General features: G+C 48.6%; 1 protein-coding gene across 2 annotated transcripts in view; it reads right to left on the bottom strand.

Moving 5' to 3' along the window:
- The window catches only part of STARD10 (StAR related lipid transfer domain containing 10), a 56,127-nt gene that overhangs the window by 12,850 nt on the left and 21,867 nt on the right, over positions 1-21,410 (bottom strand). The window contains exon 2 of one of the 2 annotated variants that reach the window (XM_063127372.1): positions 720-862. In XM_063127372.1, coding sequence (XP_062983442.1) covers positions 720-862 — 143 coding nt within the window. Of the gene's footprint in view, positions 1-719; positions 868-21,410 lie in introns of both variants that reach the window. The other variant, XM_063127371.1, reaches the window with a different exon arrangement.

Below are 21,410 nucleotides of genomic sequence, written 5' to 3'. Positions count from 1 at the left end.
ATCATTCATAAAAATGTTGAAGAGCACTGGGCCCAGGACTGAGCCCTGCGGCACCCCACTCGTTGCCTCTCCCCAGTTTGAGAAGGTTCCATTGATAAGTACTCTTTGAGTCCGATTCTGTAGCCAGCTGTGGATCCACCTAATAGTTGTTCCATCTAGCCCACTTTTAGCTAGTTTGTTAATCAGAATGTCATGGGGCACAGCGGGAAGGAAGAGGGTAACCACGGATCAGGCCTTTCCAAAAATGGCACTCCAGCTCTGGAAAGTCCGCCTAGGACAATGCACTGACAGCTGACGCTTTGAAGGTTCATCGTTTTATCTATGTCAACCTTTTAATTAAACAAATCATTCCTTTGTTTCTACCTTCTGCTTGCTTTCATCGTTTTATTGCTCTCTTATTCTTGGCCTTTCAGTGTTGTAATGCTTTTATGGCACTAATTGCTGTAATGCTGTGTTTTTATTGCTTTTAAATCATAAGCTGCCTTAAATGATTTTTTTATTAAAAGGCAGGGCTTAAAGGAATAAAGCAAATAAATATAGCAGCCTTCCCCTACCTGATGTCATCTAGATGTTGTGGACTCCAACTCCCATCATCCCCAGCCAACAGGGCCAATGGCCATTAATCCTGGGAGCTGTAGTCCAAAACATCTGGAAGGATCCAGTTTGGGAAAGACTGATCTGGATGTTATTCTCCGTCAACCCGTCCCCCAGCGTCTCACAGGAGTAGTAGCCCACGTCGGCGTTGACCGTCAGTTTGCCAATGTCAAAGGTCTCGATGACATTTGTGTCCCATTTTTTCCTGTATTCGATATCGTGTAACACGTCGTAGAGGGTCTCTGCCGAGACGTCCTTGCAGTCCATCCTGCACTGGAGAGAAACAGGACATCAGAAACCCACTCACACAGCACGAACGGATGCATGTTTACTCAAAAAAACCCTCCCAGCCCTAGATACATGTGCAAAGGACCTGGGACCTAAATGTCCCGTTATCCCTTTAGTGAAAGACACACCTTTTCCTGCTTTCAGAATTATCAGTGGCAGTCATGAAAATCATGTTTTAAAAGAAAGTCACTACTTCCTGATGCGTAGAGCTACCAACGAATTATACAATTCGTAATTGATTAATTATCTACCCTTTAACTAATTAATTGCTTAATTTCAAATAAATTGGCATATTACAAACATCTCAATATAGGTGCAAAGACACAGCTGAACAAAATAGGAGGCGACATGTAAAATATTGACTGCTTTAAAAAATTATATTTGACGTTATGTGTTTTTTAATATTAAAATTGAGAAATGCTTCCTGATACTTGAAAATATACATACACTAGAAGGAGGGCCTTCTCCGCTGTGGCACCCCGGCTGTGGAACGAGCTCCCCAGAGAGGTCCGCCTGGCACCTACACTGTACTCCTTTCGTCACCAGCTGAAGACCTTTTTATTCTCTCAATATTTTAACACTTAATTTTAACTTAAATTTAAATTTTACTGTTTTAACTCTGTATTTTAATCTTATATCAATTTTGCTGCCTGGTTTTTATCCTGGTTGTGCTTTTTATACTGTATTTTGTATTTGTGCTTTTAACCTGTTGATTGTTTTGTTATGGTTTTATTTTTTGTGAACCGCCCAGAGAGCTTCGGCTATTGGGGCGGTATAAAAAATGTAATAAATAAATAAATAAATAAATACACAGATCCTATACCTTTCTACTTACAAGTAAATACCATTGAATTCAATGGGCCTTACCCATAGGTAAGTGAGTAGAGGGTTACAGCTTTAATCATAATGCTTATTGATAATTACAGGCATACTTATGTAAGCGTTTCCTTGACTATAATAAATGTCAGTGATAATCTAAAGATTAAATATATTATTAACAACAGTTGAAATATGTGCCTTGTTGCTCCAATAATTTAATAAACCAATGCCAGTTTTCATAGTAACAGATGACATTTTTGTCTTCCTTCTTCAGTTTTTGCATACTTCCCCCATAATTGCATATGCATCTCATTTATTCTCCCAGTCCTCAATTTCCCTTTCCCTCCCATAATTAAGCACAAAGAATTCTGGCTCCTGTTATCATATCAACATAGCAATTCTCGACAGCTCTTATTTACAGATTTTGTATATGATTTTTTATATATATGCTGTTGATTCGAATGACATCTTCATGATTATTTGCTACTTTGAGAATCTGCTTACATGGTCAAGAGACAGGATAAAACAAGAAAATAAAACAAAATGTACAATATAATGCAGAAACTGGCTACTTACTAGAAAGAAAGGCCATTTTGACTACTGTATTTCTTCAATTCTAAGACACACTTTCCCCCCCCATATAAACATCTTTAAAAACGGGGTGCATCTTAGAATGGCGGGCATGTCTTAGGGTGTTTTTTTCCCTGTTGGTGGTACTGAAATTAGTGTGCGTCTTACAATCGATGACGTCTTACAATCGAAGAAATACGGTATTTTAAAACAGACAAGCAGAGACTCAAAAACCCCAAACACACAGGTTCAGGACAAACAGGAAATCCTTCTTCACACACCACATAGTTAAACTATGGAACTCACTACCACAAGATGTAGTGATGGCCACCGATTTGGATGGCTTTAAAAGGGGGTTGGATAAATTCCTGGAGGAGAAGTCTATCCATGGCTACCAGCCCTGATGGTTGTGTGCTATCTCCAGTACCCGAGTCAGGAAGCCTGTGTGCACCAGTTGCTGGGGAACATGGGTGGGAGGGTGCTGTTGCACCAGGTCCTGCTTTGTTGGTCCCTGGTCGACAGCTGGTTGACCACTGTAAGAACAAATTGCTGGCCTAGATGGACCCTCGGTCTGTAGCTACAGGCCACCTCATTTTTTCAGCTTGAAAATAAGGCGGTACAAAATCTGTAAATCTGTAACTAAGAGCTGTTGAGAATTGCTATGTTGATATGATAACAAGAGCCAGAATTCTTTGTGTTAATTATGGGAGAGAAAGGGAAATTGAGGACTGGGAGAATAAATTAGATGCATATGCAATTACGGGTGAAGTATGCAAAAACTGAAGAAAGTGCATAGACAGGAATGTCTTTTGTGCACCCTGACGTCCTTTCCTCTGGAGCAGCCTTCCTCAACCTGGGGCGCTCCAGATGTGTTGGACTGCATCTCCCAGAATGCCCCAGCCACCTGGCTGGGGCATTCTGGGAGATGCAGTCCAACACATCTGGAGCGCCCTAGGTTGAGGAAGGCTGCTTTGGAGGCTTTCTGCATGCAAAGCGTTTGCTGGGCCGCTGAATTCTAGCCTGTCCCTGAACACCTCGAAGCAGCCATGGTACGGTGGCACGGACTTGGCAGTGCCAGGGCCCCTTCTCCTTATTGTGAAGATGAAATCTTGCTTCTAACATCTTGACTCTTGAGCATTAATTGGTTCTCTTACAATATCATCAGACTTGCTCTGTTGTCTTTTTTGGGTATATGATTATCTTTTGCTGGCAGAACCTTGCCGAAACTATGGAGACAAAATGCCGGGCCTGCAAATAGATTACACTCAAAGAGTAGGGGCTGCAAGATTAGAACCAATTAGATTAAATCCTAATTTGAGGTTAGATTTGATTAGTGCAGCAGCTGGGCGCTCCTTGGACGTGGCGAACGATGCGATCCAGGTCAGCTTTCTTCTGCACCGAGCGGAAAGGAGGCGGCATAAGAGCTTTCGTCCATTTCATAAGAACGTAAGAAGAGCCCTGAGCATTCGGTTCACGTACTGCTCAAGAAGGTGCCCCATTGGGAAACCCACAAGCAGAATAGGAACCCAACAGCACACACACACACACACCACCGCCCTTGTCCCCCAGCAACTGGTGTACATAGGATCGCTGCCTCTGATCCTGGAGGCAGCACACAACCATCAGGGCTAGTAGCCACGGATAGCCTTCACCTCCAGGAATTTATCCAACCCCTTTCCAAAGCCATCCAAATTGGTGGCCATCACCACATCTTGTGGTAGTGAGTTCCGTAGTTTAACTCTGCGCCATGTGAAGACGTCCTTCCTTTCACGTGTCCTGAATCTGCTACCAATCAGCTTCGTGGGATGACCCCACAGGGGTCTAATATTATGGGAGAGGGAGAAAAATGTCTCCCTATCCACTTTCTCCCCACCTTGTTTAATTTTGTCCACCTCCATCACATTTCCCTTGCCTTTTCTCTCAGCTCCACAGTCCCAGACGCTGTAGCCTCTCCTCATAGGGCCTTCATGGTTACCCTTTTCTGCACTTCTCCTAAAAATGTCCTGTTTGAGGCGCAGGACCCAGAACTGCCATTTCAATTGCGGGATGGTGCCCAGGGCTATGCTGGACCCACTTGCCTCATTCTGAAGCCATGTTTACTAGGCCTGTGCAAGCCTCGAGCCTCGGATTCGGAAATCCGAATCGCAGAGGCCATTTTATGAGGGATCCGCCATAAAATGGCCTCCGTGATTCGGATTTCCGAATCCAAGGCCCGAAGCTTGCACAGGCCTAATGTTTACCATTTTAGAAGGGGGCTCCTTCCTTCCCTTACCCCACCCCCTGAAATGTTCGCTCATAATTGCGTGGAAGTTTCTTTCAGTCCAGTCCTTAACTGTTTGACATTGCCACACCATTTTTGCTGTGCCCCTCTGTTCTGTGATTTGCTGTCTGCGAAGGGCACGAATGGATGCATGGGTACATCATGCGCTACCACGCAGCACTACTGCCTCTTTCCCAAACGGCGCCACATCGGTTGCGTGCGCTCAACAGACAAAGAGAAGCCATACCTTCAAACAGAGCGCTTTCTCTTGGGGAACACGAAACTCTGATGAAGAACTTGAGGCGCGACGGTAAATGTAGTGCCGAAACACCGTCAACCAATTTGCCACAAAGGAGATTAAAAAGAGGCCGGGGATTGAGCCTTTGGAAACCTTTTGCAGCCCCCAAATTTGAGCTTTTGCACCAAAAGCTGAAGCTCCTTTTAAGCCGGTGCATTTCTCGTGACGCGCATTACCCCCTACCTCCGCCACCCACACGGGCGCGCACTGGCTCCTTCTCGTGCAATGAGCGGACGGGTTGTCACGTGCCGGCCCGGCCCAGCCCGGCACTCCGGGCAAAGTGGGCCTGAGGATTCATTTCCAAGCTCTCTCATTATTAATCAAGGCTATCATCTATGTCAGCTTACAAGCCGGGTCTCTGAATATTTCATCAGGCCCCGCGGTGTCGTTTATCACCACCGCCCCACCGGCCGAGAGGCTGTCGAACAAAGGGGGACGCGCCTCGGCCCAATCAGCCGCCAAAGGGAGAGGTCAGCGCCCCGTAACCCGAGGCGTACACCGATACCCGCCGCAGCCATGAGCCTCCCGCCCGGAACATCAGGCGGGCTGCGTCTCCCAACCTAGGCTTTCAAAAGCAGCCCGGGCCTATTGTCAGCGGCCGGATTGCATCGCCCTGCAATTGTACCCATTTCAAAGGCACCGAGTAGCTTTTTCCACTCTGTCCCTGCCTACATCGGCCAGATGAAACCAGACCCGCTTCTTTTACATGACTGAAAGAACAACTGACTAGTTGAAAAAGCCTTTGGAGGGAGGCGGGGGAGGCGGCAGCAAGGCGGGGGTCAGCCCAGAGAGATGGTGAGAAGCAGGCATGTCACCAATCGCACAGAGGGCAGGGCAGCCCTGATCCTGGCCTACGCTCCCGCCTGCCGCTGTGGCACCGCACTTCTGTGCACTGACCTCCTCTCCTGCTCAAGAGACCAGAGGCAAAGCCACCCCGGGGCACGCTCCTCCTCGGACTTGTCAAAGAGGGAGGGAGCCTTCTTGCCCTTTAACGGGAGGGGCCCAGGCTCAGTGGTAGAACCATGGAATAGTAGAGCTGGAAGGGGCCTCAAAGGCCATCGAGTCCAACCCCCTGCTCAGTGCAGGAATCCACCCTAAAGCATCCCCGACAGATGCTTGTCCAGCTGCCTCTTGAAGGCCTCTAGTGTGGGAGAGCCCACCACCTCCCTAGGGAACTGATTCCATTGTCGTACTGCTCTAACAGTTTTTCCTGATGTCCAGCTGGAATCTGGCTTCCTTTAACTTGAGCCCATTATTCCGTCTCCTGCACTCTGGGAGGATCGAGAAGAGATCCTGGCCCTCCTCTGAGTGACAACCTTTCACATATTTGAAGAGTGCTATCATGTCTCCCCTCAATCTTCTCTTCTCAATCTCTCTCTCTCTCTCTCTCTCTTTTAGAAATTATTATTATTGTAAACCGTCCAGAGAGCTTCAGCTATGAGGCGGTATATAAATTTAATAAATAAATAAAAATTAATTAATTATTAATAATAATAATAATTTCGGCACCAGGTTAACAAAGCCTTTGGCAAAGCCTTTGATGGCTAAATCCACCAGCCTGCACACTGTCTTGTTTTAATTGGATTTTACTGTTTTAAAATTTCATATTAGTTTTAATATATTAATGGTTTGATTTGTTTTAGAATTGTATATTTATTGTTCTATTTTATATGTATGATTTTATCTGTACACCGCCCTGAGATCCCTGTGATATAGGGCGGGATATAAATGTTTTAATAAATAATAATAATAATAATAATAATAATAATTTTTAAAAATGGACCAAGCATCTGACTACATTGCAAGCAGTTCCCCAAGCTCATATGCTGCTTTCTTAATAGAATATGAATCCAGGTTTGTCTCAAATGAGTCCCAACCCCATGGTCTCATAACCACTGACGGGAAAAGAGAAGATTCCAGTCCAGATTCTCTGTCTCTCAGATGATCATAGTAACACCTACACATACTTATAGAAATGCCATTTGCAACCTGCAAACTTTAAAAACATCAGAAGAGCCCTGAGGCTGGATCAGACCAAGGGTCCATCTAGTCCAGCACTCTGTTCCCACAGGGGCCACCAGCTGTCGACCAGGGACCAACAAAGCAGGACATGGTGCAACAGCACCCTCCCACCCATGTTCCCCAGCAACTGGTGCACACAGGCTTACTGCCTTGAATACTGGAGATAGCACACAACCATCAAGGCTAGTAGCCATTGATAGCCTTTGCCTCCAGGAATTGATCCAACCCCCTTTTGAAGCCATCCAGATTGGTGGCTATCACTACATCTTGTGGTAGTGAGTTCCATAATTTAACTACGTGCTGTGTGAAGAACTTTCCAGCGCACATCCCACCAAGACCCCCTCCCACTCTGCTGATTGTTAAAAGTGTTTGAAGAAGGAACACCCAGGAAGAACATGGTGGAACAATCACTTAATTTTTTTAAACTATGATCAGATTTGGCGTTCACACGTGGTGGCACGTCAAGTTACCCCAAATCCAGACATATTTCCAGGCTTCCACCAAGAACTGCCGGCCCATGAACTAAAACAGCCCAGTACTGTACGTGGGATGTGCCGTCTCTCACCGGACCTTCACCAGTGATGGACAGCAGCTACAGAGCTATTCCGTAAATCATGGAGACGCTGCTGAATTCATACTCTGGTGCATGTCCTCAAAACACCCCAGCTCAGAGCACATGCAAATGTGGATAACTTGAGGTTTCCATTTATAGCCCCAATTCAGAAAGCCACCTACAAAAGCAGGTGGAGCCCTAGCAGATGTTCCATCCCAAAATAGCACCAATATTGCCGTGGGAGCAAACAGCGCCATACGGGATGCTTTCGCTCTACTCCCGTTTGCTGTGTTTGACAAGGGATGGTTGTACTTCTTCACCCCAGGATCGCTATTCCCCTATGGGAACATTCAAAATTGAGCACAAATTCTAATTTCACTACTACAAATGCAATTAGAGATATTTTATCTCAAACTTTGCATGCTTTAAGGGCTTGGTAGCATTTCCTGATTGTTTTCTGAAGTATCAGCTATGAATGTTTGTAAACTGTCAAACACTAAACACCATTGCATGTCATCTCTTGAATGCTCTAAGAGACAAAATACCGTTGCATATCAGTGACCAAATACTGCCGATTATTATGGAGTAAATGTTGAAAGCTGAAATCGAGCGTCACAGGATGTCAAAATACAGATACAAACTATTTCCTAGATGCAAAATACATCTAGGAAATAGAAACCAAATGCACAGTTACAAGATGGGGGATACTTGGCTCAGCAATACCACAAATGAGAAGTATCTTGGGATTGTTGTAGATCGCAAGCTGAATATGAGCCAACAGTGCGATATGGCTGCAAGAAAGGTCAATGCTATTTTGGGCAGCATTAATAGAAGTATAGCTTCCAAATCACGTGAGGTACTGGTTCCTCTCTATTAGGCCCTGGTTAGGCCTCATCTAGAGTATTGCGTCCAGTTCTGGGCTCCACAATTCAAGAAGGACGCAGACAAGCTGGAGTGTGTTCAGAGGAGGGCAACCAGGATGATCAGGGGTCTGGAAACAAAGCCCTATGAAGAGAGACTGAAAGAACTGGGCATGTTTAGCCTGGAGAAGAGAAGATGGAGGGGAGACATGATAGCACTCTTCAAATACTTAAAAGGTTGTCACACAGAGGAGGGCCAGGATCTCTTCTGGCCCTCGCGAAACCATGCTGCTTAACCATTTTGCATTCTGTTAACCATTTTGTGGTTAAGCAGCATGCTTAGGTTGTCGTCTGAACGGAGCCACAGAGCTTCCAGAGTCGCTGTCCTGTATACCTCCATTAGATGGCAGCAGTGTGGATTCATTAGCTGGTGACATCAGACCATCAGCTCTCCATCACCCGTACAGTAGCTGTAAGAACAGCACACACCTGAATTATTATTTTTATTATAAGCAGCAGAGGTGTTGGCTGTGGCTGACGGGCGCTGTAGTCCAACACATTTGGAGGACCCCAAGTTGGAGAAGTCTGGTATACCTACGAATGACCTGGTATATAATTTTGTTAGCCTATAATCTGCTATCTTGTGTTTGGTCTTTGGCCCCTGTAACACTCCTTTCTCTGCCCTGCACAACCCTTTTCAGGTTTACATACCTCTCCACCCAATTCCCTGCTTCTTTGATGTGTGTTCCACGTAAAGACATTCCCCGCCCTTCCAGATTGCTCCTCTTCCTTCCAAATCCCCACCAAATTCAGCCCTCCATTTCTTCTGAGCTGCCCTGGATATATTTCTTCCGTTCTCCCCATCAGCTGATCTTCTCATCCCTCTCCAATCCTGCCAATATTTGGGCAACGGCTTTAATCGTCTCCTGACAGAAAGGAAGACTGCATGATCCAAAAAATAAGGAGGAAATATTGGACTGGACCAGGGAGGGGTGATGGCTGATGGTACATGTAAAGAAAGGTCGTTCAAGTATCTGAGAGTCTGCTTTGCATTATTATTATTATTATTATTATTATTATTATTATTATTATTATTATTATTATTATTACAATTTTCTAAGCACTTAGTTTTCAGGGGTTCCTGAGCTTACTCTGGAGTTTGGTTTCCTTTGAATGAGGTCACTGGAGACTTCTTAAAGTGTTGGTTCATAGAATAGTAGAATAGTAGAGTTGGAAGGGGCCTATAAGGCCATTGAGTCCAACCGCTGCTCAGTGAAGAAATCCACCCTAAAGCATCCCTGACAGAGGGTTGTCCAGCTGCCTCTTGAAGGCCTCTAGTGTGGGAGAGCCCACAACCTCCCTAGGTAACTGGTTCCATTGTCGTACTGCTCTAACAGTCAGGAAGTTTTTCCTGATGTCCAGCTGGAATCTGGCTTCCTTTAACTTGAGCCCGTTATTCCGTGTCCTGCACTCTGGGAGGATCGAGAAGAGATCCTGGCCCTCCTCTGTGTGACGACCTTTTAAGTATTTGAAGAGTGCTCTCATGTCTCCCCTCAATCTTCTCTTCTCCAGGCTAAACATGCCCAGTTCTTTCAGTCTCTCTTCATAGGGCTTTGTTTCCAGACCCCTGATGACCCTGGTTACCCTCCTCTGAACACGCTCCAGCTTGTCTGCGTCCTTCTTGAATTGTGGAGCGCAGAACTGGATGCAATACTCTAGATGAGGCCTAACCAGGGCCGAATAGGGAGGAACCAGTACCTCACGTGATTTGGAAGCTATACTTCTAGGAATGCAGCCCCAAATAGCATGTGCTTTTTTTGCAGCCACATCACACTGGTTATCACCTTTAAAGCCCCACATGGTTTGGGTCCAGGCTACCTGCGGGATCGCTTCTCCCGTACAATCCGCCCCACACACTCAGGTCCTCTGGGAAGAATTTACTCCAGCCAACAAAAACAAGGCTGACAACTATTCCCCAGAGGACCTTTTCTTCTGCCGTTCCCAGTTTGTGAAATGGCTTGCCGGGGGAGATTCCTCAACTTCCAGAATTTAAGAAAGCCATAAAGACGGATCTCTTCCAGCAGGCCTACCCAGCTGAATTTTAAGACGCCTTTTTAATAATGTGCTGCTTTTAATAATGTATTAGTTTTAAATGTTTTAATAGGTTATATGTATTTTATGGTGTTTGTGGTGGAGGATTCACCGCAAAAGCTCCCGCCTACAGACAGTGCTGCTCCCCGACCCGATTTCTAAGGGGGCTGCTGAGCTCCCCACCCCACCCCACCCCACCCCACCCCACCCCACCCACACCAGCTCCATTTCACAGAAGGGGAAACTGAGGCGCCTCAGAGACAAGTAACTTGGCCAACACAGTGAGAGCCTAAGGCAGAGGCGGGGTCTGAGCTCCAAAAGACAAAGCCACTCTTTTGAACCCAGATCAAGACGGCACTGGAGGGCGGCCCTTTGAAGCCGGCCAGCCTCCCGGTTTAGAAAATGAATTTTAAAAAAGAAGAAAATAAAATCCAGGCAGGGCAGTGACCCTAGCAAGTGCCAAGGGAGGCGTCCGTGGGCTCACTGGTGCCCGTGGGACCCACGTTGGAGACCTCGTTTTAGATCTAGTCGAGATGCTTCCGACATGGCCAGGGATTGTGGAGGCCCCCTCCTGGACCACCCCTCGTAGGGGCTGGCGGGAGCCAGATGTCTAGAGCTGGCTCTTCTCCCACTCCAGAAGAATGCTGAGCCTCTCTTCAAAGGCAATAGCGGGAGTCTGACACACTTCACAGCGAGAAGGGGGGGAGCCCAAGGAAGAGCAGCGGCGGCAGCAAGAGCCTTCAGCAAGCAGCAGCTGCCTGCGATGGAATGAGATGCAGAGAGAAAAGCCAGACTTTCTGGAGGAGGAACCGAGCAGGGAGGAGGCCGCCCTGAGCAGAGACTCAGCAGCTGGAATGGCCAGGGCGCAGCGGCCAGGGCGGAGAAGATGCCCCCTGGCAAGGAGCAGAGAGCTAGGGGTGCCCCCAGGAGGCTGACGGTCCAGCTGCCACGTCCTCCCGGCTGACGGACATGGAGCCCAGTCCACGGAAGCATTCTCCTGCCCGGGACCCATTGCAACGCATGGCAGCGACTGAGAAGGTCTACCGTCCTCGGCAAAATCTGTCCGTCTGCCCCCCAACCCTGAAATGTGCCAGCTCTGGCCTGGCTACCACATGCCGTTTCAACAGCACTGATCTACTAAGCTGGAATGAATGTCTTCCACAGGGCAGAGAGGAGCAGGCTGGGTGTGGGTGTGTTTGAGTGTGTGGGAGAGAGAGAGAGAGAGAGAGAGAGAGAGAGAGAGAGAGAGAGAGAGAAAGAGAGAGATTTACACGGACAGCAATCCAATGAGCCCGCAGAGCTTTACAAGAGTGAGTTGGAACCTTTGACTACAGTTGCAACTTCTGCAGCAAATATGGACCATTCTGGGTGCGGCCAGAGCAAGCCTGACTCACATCCACATGCCCCTCCCTTCCCCCACCCCCCACTGTGCACACTGAGGACTAGTCTCACTGGGGTAGACATCTGTTGTCATTCTGCTGCCCCCGTCCCGAGTTGCGCAACCCAAGAAGACCGTTACAGATTGGGTGGCTTGTGCAGTCCAACTCTAGGACCGAGCTTCCAGACTGACGTGGAAACTTGGCCCAGAAAAGCAGCTCTGCAAAACATCCCATCATAGTCGCAAGAATCGTTCTCGCATCTGGGTTCACCCCAAGGCCGGCCTGGGCATTCACACATCTGCTCTTGCTTTCCGGCTGTGCCTGCTACAGATCCATAAATCAACCCCATTACCTGGAGACGCTTCCGAGGCGCACGCCATTCCCTGGCGCTGTGCCCTCTCCCTGAGTGCATTTCCAAGAACCAGCCCTTTTCTTTGCCTTCCACCGGCGGTGCAGGTCTCTGGAGGCCACCGAGGCCGGCAAGGCGGTGGATTCCCCGGCTCGACTTTGAAGCCGGCCCCAGCCGCTCGCTTCCAATTAGGCCACCAAGCGGGCCAGAATTATTCCCACTGATTTCCATTTTGCTATTTGATCTCGTCCACGGAGCATTCGCTTTCATCTTCGAAAAGGCAGCGTGGTTTTCCCTTCTGCCCTAGAGTTGATTGGCGCACGGCGCACACAGAACGCCGAGAGATTATCTGCCATTATGCCTAATAAAAGCGGCCTATATTTTCTTGCCGGCTCTTGAAACTCATCTGGGGATAACCCGCACTTGTTTTCATGTAAAACCGGCGATTCGCAGAGAGATTACGCGCAGAGCCACCCTCCCAAGGGGCAGGTGTGAGCCTGGCTCCGGCAGCCAGGCCAAAACCTACGTCACTAATGCCTCTGCTCATCGACATTCCCTCGGCGCTTTGATTAAACACATTTTCTCCACTCCTTTGACTGAGCCAGACAGACGGTGAGCTCCTCAAAAGCACAGATCTCGTTGGCTTCTAGGTATTTTTAGAAACACCGTACCGTACCGTACCACAAAGGTGAACTCCAGAGATGTCAACTTCGGGACTCAATGGAGTTGTTGTTAGGACACAGGCACAACAGCACCCTACCACCCATGTTCCCCAGCAACTGGTGCACTCAGGCTTACTGCCTTGGACACTGGAGATAGTACACAACCATCAGGGCTAGTAGCCATTGAATCATAGAATAGCGGAGTTGGAAGGGGCCTACAAGGCCATCGAGTCCAACCCCCTGCTCAATGCAGGAATCCACCCTAAAGCATCCCTGACAGATGGTTGTCCAGCTGCCTCTTGAAGGCCTCCAGTGTGGGAGAGCCCACAACCTCCCTAGGTGACTGGTTCCATTGTCATGCTGCTCTAACAGTCAGGAAGTTTTTCCTGATGTCCAGCCGGAATCTGGCTTCCTGTAACTTGAGCCCATGATTCCGTGTCCTGCACTCTGGGAGGATCGAGAAGAGATCCTGGCCCTCCTCTGTGTGGCAACCTTACAAATACCTGAAGCGTGCTCTCATGTCTCCCCTCCATCTTCTCTTCTCCAGACTAAACAGGCCCAGTTGTTTCAGTCTCTTCATACTTGTAAAGCACATTGTCAATGTGCTTTATGGTGTTACGGTGCCTTCTAGCTAGAAAGAGAAGGCACCGTAACAGTGACCTACGGCCCTGTCCCACAATGCACAGCATGTGGTGCTCAAGAAGAATGGGCACCATGGCATAAAAACCAGTGCATGAAAGCATTTTCCTGTGGTTGTCCTGTTGCTGCTGTTGTTTTGCAAACTATCTATTCAAGCCAGTGAGAATGGGGATATTTAACCCTAAAAGCCAGTGAACTGCAACAAAACCGTTAAACTCACCCATGTGTGGAGCTCTCAAGCACGACTTAATCCACTCCAAGGCAGGAGGGCGGATCCTGCTGCCCAGACGGCACTCTAACCATACACCAACACCAGCTGGGGGAGAACTGAGCAGGACTTACGTGCCTCCATACCTCCATGCGAAGCCCCAGCCTCCCTCACAGGGCTGTTGTGGCAGTGCACGTGGCGTAAGTGCTCGGCCCACGAAAAGGTTGCGATAAAGATCAGGGCGGTGGGAAGTAGGAACTAGAGATGATAATAAAAAGCTGCTTTCTTATAAAGTTGGGACGTGGCGGACAGAGATGCTTGGCTTGGCTTTAGCCGCTGGCTTCACCTCGAGTCTGTTAAAATGTAAACGCTATGAATATAACTCATCGACTCTGCAGATAAACCAGTTCTAATTTGGGAGCCCTGCCAAAACCAGGCTGTCCTCCACTCTCCCTCTCCGCTCAGCCCCCCCGGGCATCTTCAGGTCCTCTCAAAGTCCAGCTCCAACCCAAACTCTTCCCCCCCCCATCCACCCACCCCGGCACTTCCGAACACTCAATGACTAAATCACTTTGAATCTCCTTGTCTGCCCACCGTCTGCCCTTTCCCTGGTCTGCTGTTTCAGTTCTCTTCCTCTGCACTGGAGAATCACCAAAGCCTTAGCCTGAACCATTTCCAGGGAGGTGGTGACAGAAAAGCCAGATGGGAGCAGAAGAAGGTGGAGAAATGTGATGGGAACGAAGGTTGTAGGGAAAGCAGAAGATATTCAGCTATGATCCATGTAACTACTTTGGATCAGTGTTTCTGCCTGATATGTTATATCTGCAACGTCTCTCTGAATTTGTTGCTGCACAAGGCAGAGAGAGAGAGAGACACAGAGAGAGAGAATAGCTGTGGTGGCCAAGTCAGCAAAGCAGAAGCACAGAGCTCCTGAAATACTTAACGGCCGCACTGCAGAGAAAAGGGCCTTTTTTAGCATCTGATGTGACATCATGTCATAAATGCACTTTACTGCAATTATGTGGCTTTCAGATGGAAACGAGAGCCCACAAGTGTCTTGAGAATCCCAAAGAGGGTAAGAGAATCTCTCGGACTGGAGGAGTCCTGCCTCTTTCAGTGCACTCAGGCTGCTGCGATCTAATAGCAATCACAGCAGACGTCTGCCGGGAACGGCTCACGAGGGTTCCGTGTTCAGGAAAGGGCACTCTGAAGATGCTCAGAGGCACAGTCCTCTTGACCCCAAATCCAAAGTTGGGCGGTATCTTTATTGGGACCAACTAAAATGTGAACAAGCTTTCAAGTTCTCGGGGACTCTTTGTCAGGTTGATGGTTAAGTTAAAAATGGTCACGGAGGGGAGAGAGAGAAAGCGTCCCTGAGCATGCCGAGAAGGCCGGGTCCGCATAGTGAAAGATGGGGTGAAGGAGGGCTTCTGCAGGCTTAAGTAGGTTAGACAACCATCTGTCAGGGATGCTGTAGGGTGGATTCCTGCATTGAGCAGGGGGTTGGACTTGATGGCCTTAGAGACCCCTTCCAACTCTACTATTCTATGATTCTATGATTCTGTGGTTATTTGGTGCCCTCTAGGTGCCCTGTTCCTCCTGGTTTTTATTTTATTTCATATGTTATTTAATAACAATAATAATAATAATAATAATAATAATAATAATAATAATGTGGGAGGCTGCCATGCTGCAAAGAAAAGTCCTAAAAAAGGATATTATGGAGCTGGGAAAAGTGCAGAAAAGGGCAACTGAAATGATCAAGGGGCAGAAGCATCTCCCCTATGAGGGAAGGTTACATCAACTGGGATTGTTTAGCTTGGAGAAGAGGAGGCTACGGGGAGACATGAGAGAGGCATACAAAATTAGGCATGGTGTGGAGAATGTGGGCAGGGAGACATTTTTCTCCCTCTCAAAATACTAGAACCCAATGGGGTCATCCCATGAAGCTCATGGGTGGGAGATGCAGAACAAATAAAAGGAAGTGTTTGTTCACACAGTGCAGAGTTAAACTATGGAACTCACTACCATAGGATGTAGTGATGGCCACCCATTTGGATGGCTTTAAAAGGGGGTTGGATAAATTCCTTCAGGCAAAGGCTATCCATGGCTACTAGCCCTGACAGTTGTGTGCTACCTCCAGTATTTGAGACAGTAAGCCTGTGTGCACCAGTTGCTGGGGAACATGGGTGGGAGGGTGCTGTTGCACCAGGTCCTGCTTGTTGGTCCCTGGCCGATGGCTGGTTGGTCACTGTGTGAACAGAGTGCTGGATTAGATGGACCCTTGGTCTGATCCAGCCTCAGGGCTGTTCTTATGTTCCTCCCCTGCAATGCCATCTTTATTTGTATTCAAGAGTGGTTTTGCGTTTTGGAGCTCAGCTCCCCACCTCTGCCTTGTACCTAGGTCCTACTTTACTTTGTGCCTCACCACTTTGCATTCTGGGAAGTGAGTGTCCTGTCACTGGCCATGCCCACCATGGCAGCTATTTCTGAATGGGCAAGCCCTGCCCCAAGGCAGCCATTTTGTGAGAGTGCCCACAACAGTCCCTCGGAATTCCAAATGTGCTCACCGACCCAAAAAGGGTGGGGACCCCGAATGACTATTTGGCTGAGCAGGCCCAGAAGGAGCAGGAGAGAAGAGCAGAAAGCATTTCGGAAGCACCAGAAAACCAAGGCAGGGAAAACGCCACGGTCGTGCCACACTCTGCAGCTATTTTTATGCGCGCGAGAGGAAGCGTTGGCAGCTTGATCTGATTCCAGCACAGGTAATTGCATCTCACCTCACAAGGAGGGGTGGGAGGCTGCAGAAGCTGGTTTTTGACCTGAACATTTGCTCAGCAGCGTCTGGCGTGATATTAAAAAGCCACTTGACTGGTTTTTTTCTAAATACGTTTTTTTAAAGGTCTTTAAAAACACACACCACTTTTCTTTCTGAAAGTTCAGACCAGGATGCAACTGACTGGGGAAAAAGCACATACTGATAAATGTAACAATGTAGAATCAGGGCCCGGGTGCCTCTCAAGCGACTGGTGCAGACAGACAGACTGCAGCATTTAGCATCCCAAAAATCTCCACCCCAGGTTTCTTTAAAAACAAAAGCCACAGAATTCTAGCCCTTAAAATTGCAAATATCAGCTTGAAAAAGTGTAAAACAAAATACTGGGTGTGATCTTGTATGAGAGTGATAAGACTGCACAGGTGTTGGAGGGTGGGGGGGTTCCAGCCCTTTGCAGAACTCCTCCCCCAGGACTAGCAGAAGCAGAAGCAGTCGTGCCAAATGGGGAAATAATCATAGAATAGCAGAGTTGGAAGGGGCCTACAAGGCCATTGAGTCCAATCCCCTGCTCAATGCAGGAATCCACCCTAAAGCATCCCTGACAGATGCTTGTCCAGCTGCCTCTTGAAGGCCTCTAGTGTGGGAGAGCCCACCACCTCCCTAGGTAACTGGTTCCATTGTCGTACTGCTCTAACAGTCAGGAAGTTCTTCCTGATGTCCAGCTGGAATCTGGCTTCCTTTAACTTGAGCCTGTTATTCCGTGTCCTGCACTCTGGGAGGAGCGAGAAGAGATCCTGGCCCTTGTCTGTGTGACGACCTTTTAAGTATTTGAAGAGTGCTCTCATGTCTCCCCTCCATCTTCTCTTCTCCAGGCTAAACCTGCCCAGTTCTTTCAGTCTCTCTTCATAGGGCTTTGTTTCCAGACCCCTGATCATCCTGGTTGCCCTCCTCTGAACATGTCCCAAAGGCAACGCACATATGCTGAGCTGTGACCCTTCGCTCTGGGGCTCCAGACAGACAGTGAACCCGAGAGCCATGCAGTCAAACCGAGAGCCGGTTTCTCATCCCGGCTTTGGCTGGAAGGAGCCGCCTTTGCTGCCCTCCTTCCGTCTCCCTTGGGCAGAACGGCAGCCATCAGCCACCAGAGCTGGCACTGGGAGGGGTTCCTGGCATCGCGAACCGTCTCCCGCTTAATTACAGACGTGGGGTTTGTCTGAGGATCTCCGCCAACACCCGCGTGGACAGGGGAGACAGCCAGACCGCAAAGTATAGCTGTGCAAAATGCCGAAGAGCTTGCTGGTAACATGCCTGCTGCTACGTGTCACGCACCGCACCGCTCGGAACAAGGCAGGAAAAATTGTCCGACGGAGCTCACAGGCAACAGGTGCCCTCCACGTCTTCAAGGGACTATCCAGGACCAGAACACGTGGCTTCTCAAGAAAAACGTGGAAGGCCACCCACTCCCGCTCATGGAGGCATGGGGCACAATCCCCTGGGGAGCAGCCTGCTCATTTCAAAGGCTTGCATAGAAGAAATTGCCCCATGGCCCCATATAGAGCGATTATATGCACTGTGTACAGGAACATAGGAAGAACCACGCTGGATAAGCCCGGCAGGACTCTCTGTTCTGTTCCCCCATGACCAGCCAGTGGTGAAGGCCACACGAAGGGCGTTTATTTAGGTATCTATTCGGCCCTGTTTAGGCCTTATCTAGAGTATTGCGTCCAGTTCTGGGCTCCACAATTCAAGAAGGACGCAGACAAGCTGGAGCGTGTTCAGAGGAGGGCAACCAAGATGATCAGGGGTCTGGAAACAAAGCCCTATGAGAAGAGACTGAAAGAACTGGGCATGTTTAGCCTGGAGAAGAGAAGGCTGAGGAGAGACATGATAGCACTCTTCAAATACTTAAAAGGTTGTCACACAGAGGAGGGCCAGGATCTCTTCTCGATCCTCCCAGAGTGCAGGACACGGAATCATGGGCTCAAGTGACAGGAAGAGCCAGATTCTGGCTGGACATCAGGAAAAACTTCCTGACTGTTAGAGCAATGCGACAGTGGAATCTCCCACACTAGAGGCCTTCAAGAGGCAGCTGGACAACCATCTGTCAGGGATGCTTTAGGGTGGATTCCTGCATTGAGCAGGGGTTGGACTTGATGGGCTTATAGGCCCTTTCCAACCCTACTATTCTATGATATTTGTATACGGCTGAACATAACGACAGCCCTCAGTGGTTTACAATAAATATCAAAATACATTTAAACGCAACATTAAAAACACAACATTAAAAGCACAAAATTGAAACAACTACAGTAAAAGCAATTCAAGGGAGCTGTAAAATGGGAGTGGCACAATTAATTTTCTTACAGCCCAGGGAAAGTCCGTGTGAAAAGATGTGATTTTTAGGAGGCGTTTAAAAGATGTCACGTTTTCCAACCTCCCGAACTGCACGGGGGAGGGGTTTTCCAGAGGGCGGGTGCCGCTCCAGAGAAGGCCCTGCCATCGCGGTTCTTTCATGGTGACATTCCGTTTGTTTTTGAATGGCCAGCATTCCCCAGCCAATGGTATACAAAGGGGTCCCCAGCTTGGCAACCATGCGGACCAACAACAACGATGCCGTTGAACCTCTCCTCGCTATTTCTGTCCTCGCTATTTCTGTCTGTTCCCCCTCCCCAACCTTCTTCTTTCTCTCCCTGCCAGGCCTCTACCTTTTCTCTTGCCGTTTCCCCCTCCCTCCCAGCCTTGAGCCTTGCTTGTTCTTCCTCCACCCCCACAAACCTCCTTAGCTCTTGGACTAGCCAGGCCCTCACGGCAGCTCTTAAGTGACTAGCCACATCTTCCAAGGGAGCCATTTTGTGGTGGCCCCCACAGCAGTTTCTCCAATTCCCCAATGGGCCCATAGGGATCCTTGCAGGTCTTTGAAGTAATACATAGCCATGTAAGGATTGTGCCCAACATCCCTGCAGACGCCCTCCATGAAGGTCTGATAGAGTCAGGGGAGGAAGAGGGCGAAGAAGTAGTGGAGTTCCCAAGGTAGCAGGAGGCAGGGCAGAGGAACAGGAGTCTTTCCAAATACCAGCCAGCTAATCAGTTGGATCAAAGCCAGCCAAAGGCCTTCTCCATCTGTGGGAATGCAAAACCTTATGGTGGAGGAGAAGCTAGGAGTGACGGACCCAAGAATCAGACGTCAGACTAATCAGAAGCCCAATGGCAGGGCCTTCTCTGGAGCGACTTTTGGACATGAGGTGTTCTAAAAGGTTGACTGCTCTGAAGAGGTCCCATGAGGAAGCCACTCCCTGAGGGTGGTTCTGGGAAGGCTACACAGCTTTTGTACTGTCAGCTGGTGCCAGTTTTCATTGAAACTTTCTATCATAGTGCCTTCGTCAAAGGTAGTTTCTTGTAATCCAATTAGCATTGTGTGATGCTGACGAGAGAAGTTCGCTCGGTGTTGCTGTATGCAGATTACGTCTGTAAACTGAAGCGCTGCTGATCTGGCTTGCATAATAAAAGTTGTTAACTAGGAGGTTGTCTTCACTGGAGGCTTGGCACCTGGCAAACTATCAGGACTAGTAGCCATTGCTAGCCTGAATTTGTCGAATTCCCTTTTAGAATCATAGAATAATAGAGTTGGAAGGAGCCTCAAAGGCCATTGAGTCCAACCCCCTGCTCAATGCAGGAATCCACCCTAAAGCATACCTGACAGATGGTTGTCCAGCTGCCTCTTGAATGCCTCTAGTGTGGGAAAGACCACCACCTCCTTAGGGAACTGGTTCCATTGTCGTACTGCTCTAACAGTCAGGAAGTTTTTCCTGATGTCCAGCCAGAATCTGACTTCCTGTAACTTGAGCCCGTTATTCAAGTGGAGACATGATAGAACTCTTCAAATACTTGAAAGGTTGTCACCCAGAGGAGGGCCAGGATCTCTTCTCGATCCTCCCAGAGTGCAGGACACGGAATAATGGGCTCAAGTTACAGGAAGCCAGATTCCAGCTGGACATCAGGAAAAACCTCCTGACTGTTACAGCAGTGCGACAATGGAATCAGTTACCTAGGGAGGTTGTGGGCTCTCCCACACTAGAGGCCTTCAAGAGGCAGCTGGACAAGCATCTGTCAGGGATGCTTTAGGGTGGATTCCTGCATTGAGCAGGGGGTTGGACTCAATGGCCTTAGAGGCCCCTTCCAACTCTGCTATTCTATGATTCTATGGCCACCCAAGTCGGTAGCCATCACTACATCTTGTGGTAGTGTCTTTCTTTGTTTATTGTACTGGCTGCCCTTCCTTGGTGGGGTGTTTGGGGGGGGGATGGGGGGGATTGTATTTAGGCCAATCTTCAGTTCTCCCACACAGATTCTTCAGTTGGGAGATGGTTTCTTCTGGCTGATTTTTCTCTCCCCCCTCCTGGCCACTGTGATGCCATCAGCGTTTCAACCATTTGCAGAACCTGAAAAACAGGCTAGGTGAGAAACGTGGCACAAAATCATCCGAAGGGGGAGGAGTTGGGTCTTATCAGTGGACATCCAGAAGGCATCCGGGAAGACGAGGCAACCCACGGGCTGCTCCCCGCCCCCAACCCCTTTGTCTGGAAGTTGGAAGTGTAACAAGAGGGGCAAAACCAATCAAGTGAAAAATTCTTAATTAGCAAATGCTCCTGGCTTCCCCAACCCCACCCCCATTGAAAAAAGAAAGGGAGGGAGGGGAGAAACAATGCCACTACCTGGTCAGGGTGGAGGAAAGGGTGCAACCGGGTGGGGGGGGGGCGGAGAAGAGCGGATATGACCCAATGTAAAGAGCTTCAGCTGTTGGGCAATATAGACATGTAAATAAATGAATGGGAGGAAGAAGCAGGGAGTGTGGGGCTAGGGTTGGGGGCGATCCCACATGTTGGAGGAGAAAGTGGGAAAACTAAGGAGAACAGGGTCCTCTGGAGCACCCGAGAGTTGAGGATGGGTCAAGGCTCAGTGTAAGAGGCCCACTTGGTAGGCAGAAGGTGCCAGAGTCATTCCTGCCCTAGGAGGAGAGACAGAAAGAACGGGGCCTGTTTAGC

This window comes from Elgaria multicarinata, chromosome 5 (assembly GCF_023053635.1).
Source record: "Elgaria multicarinata webbii isolate HBS135686 ecotype San Diego chromosome 5, rElgMul1.1.pri, whole genome shotgun sequence".
Classification (NCBI taxonomy): Eukaryota; Metazoa; Chordata; class Lepidosauria; order Squamata; family Anguidae; genus Elgaria; species Elgaria multicarinata.
This window is presented reverse-complemented; position numbering and strand designations above follow the sequence as displayed.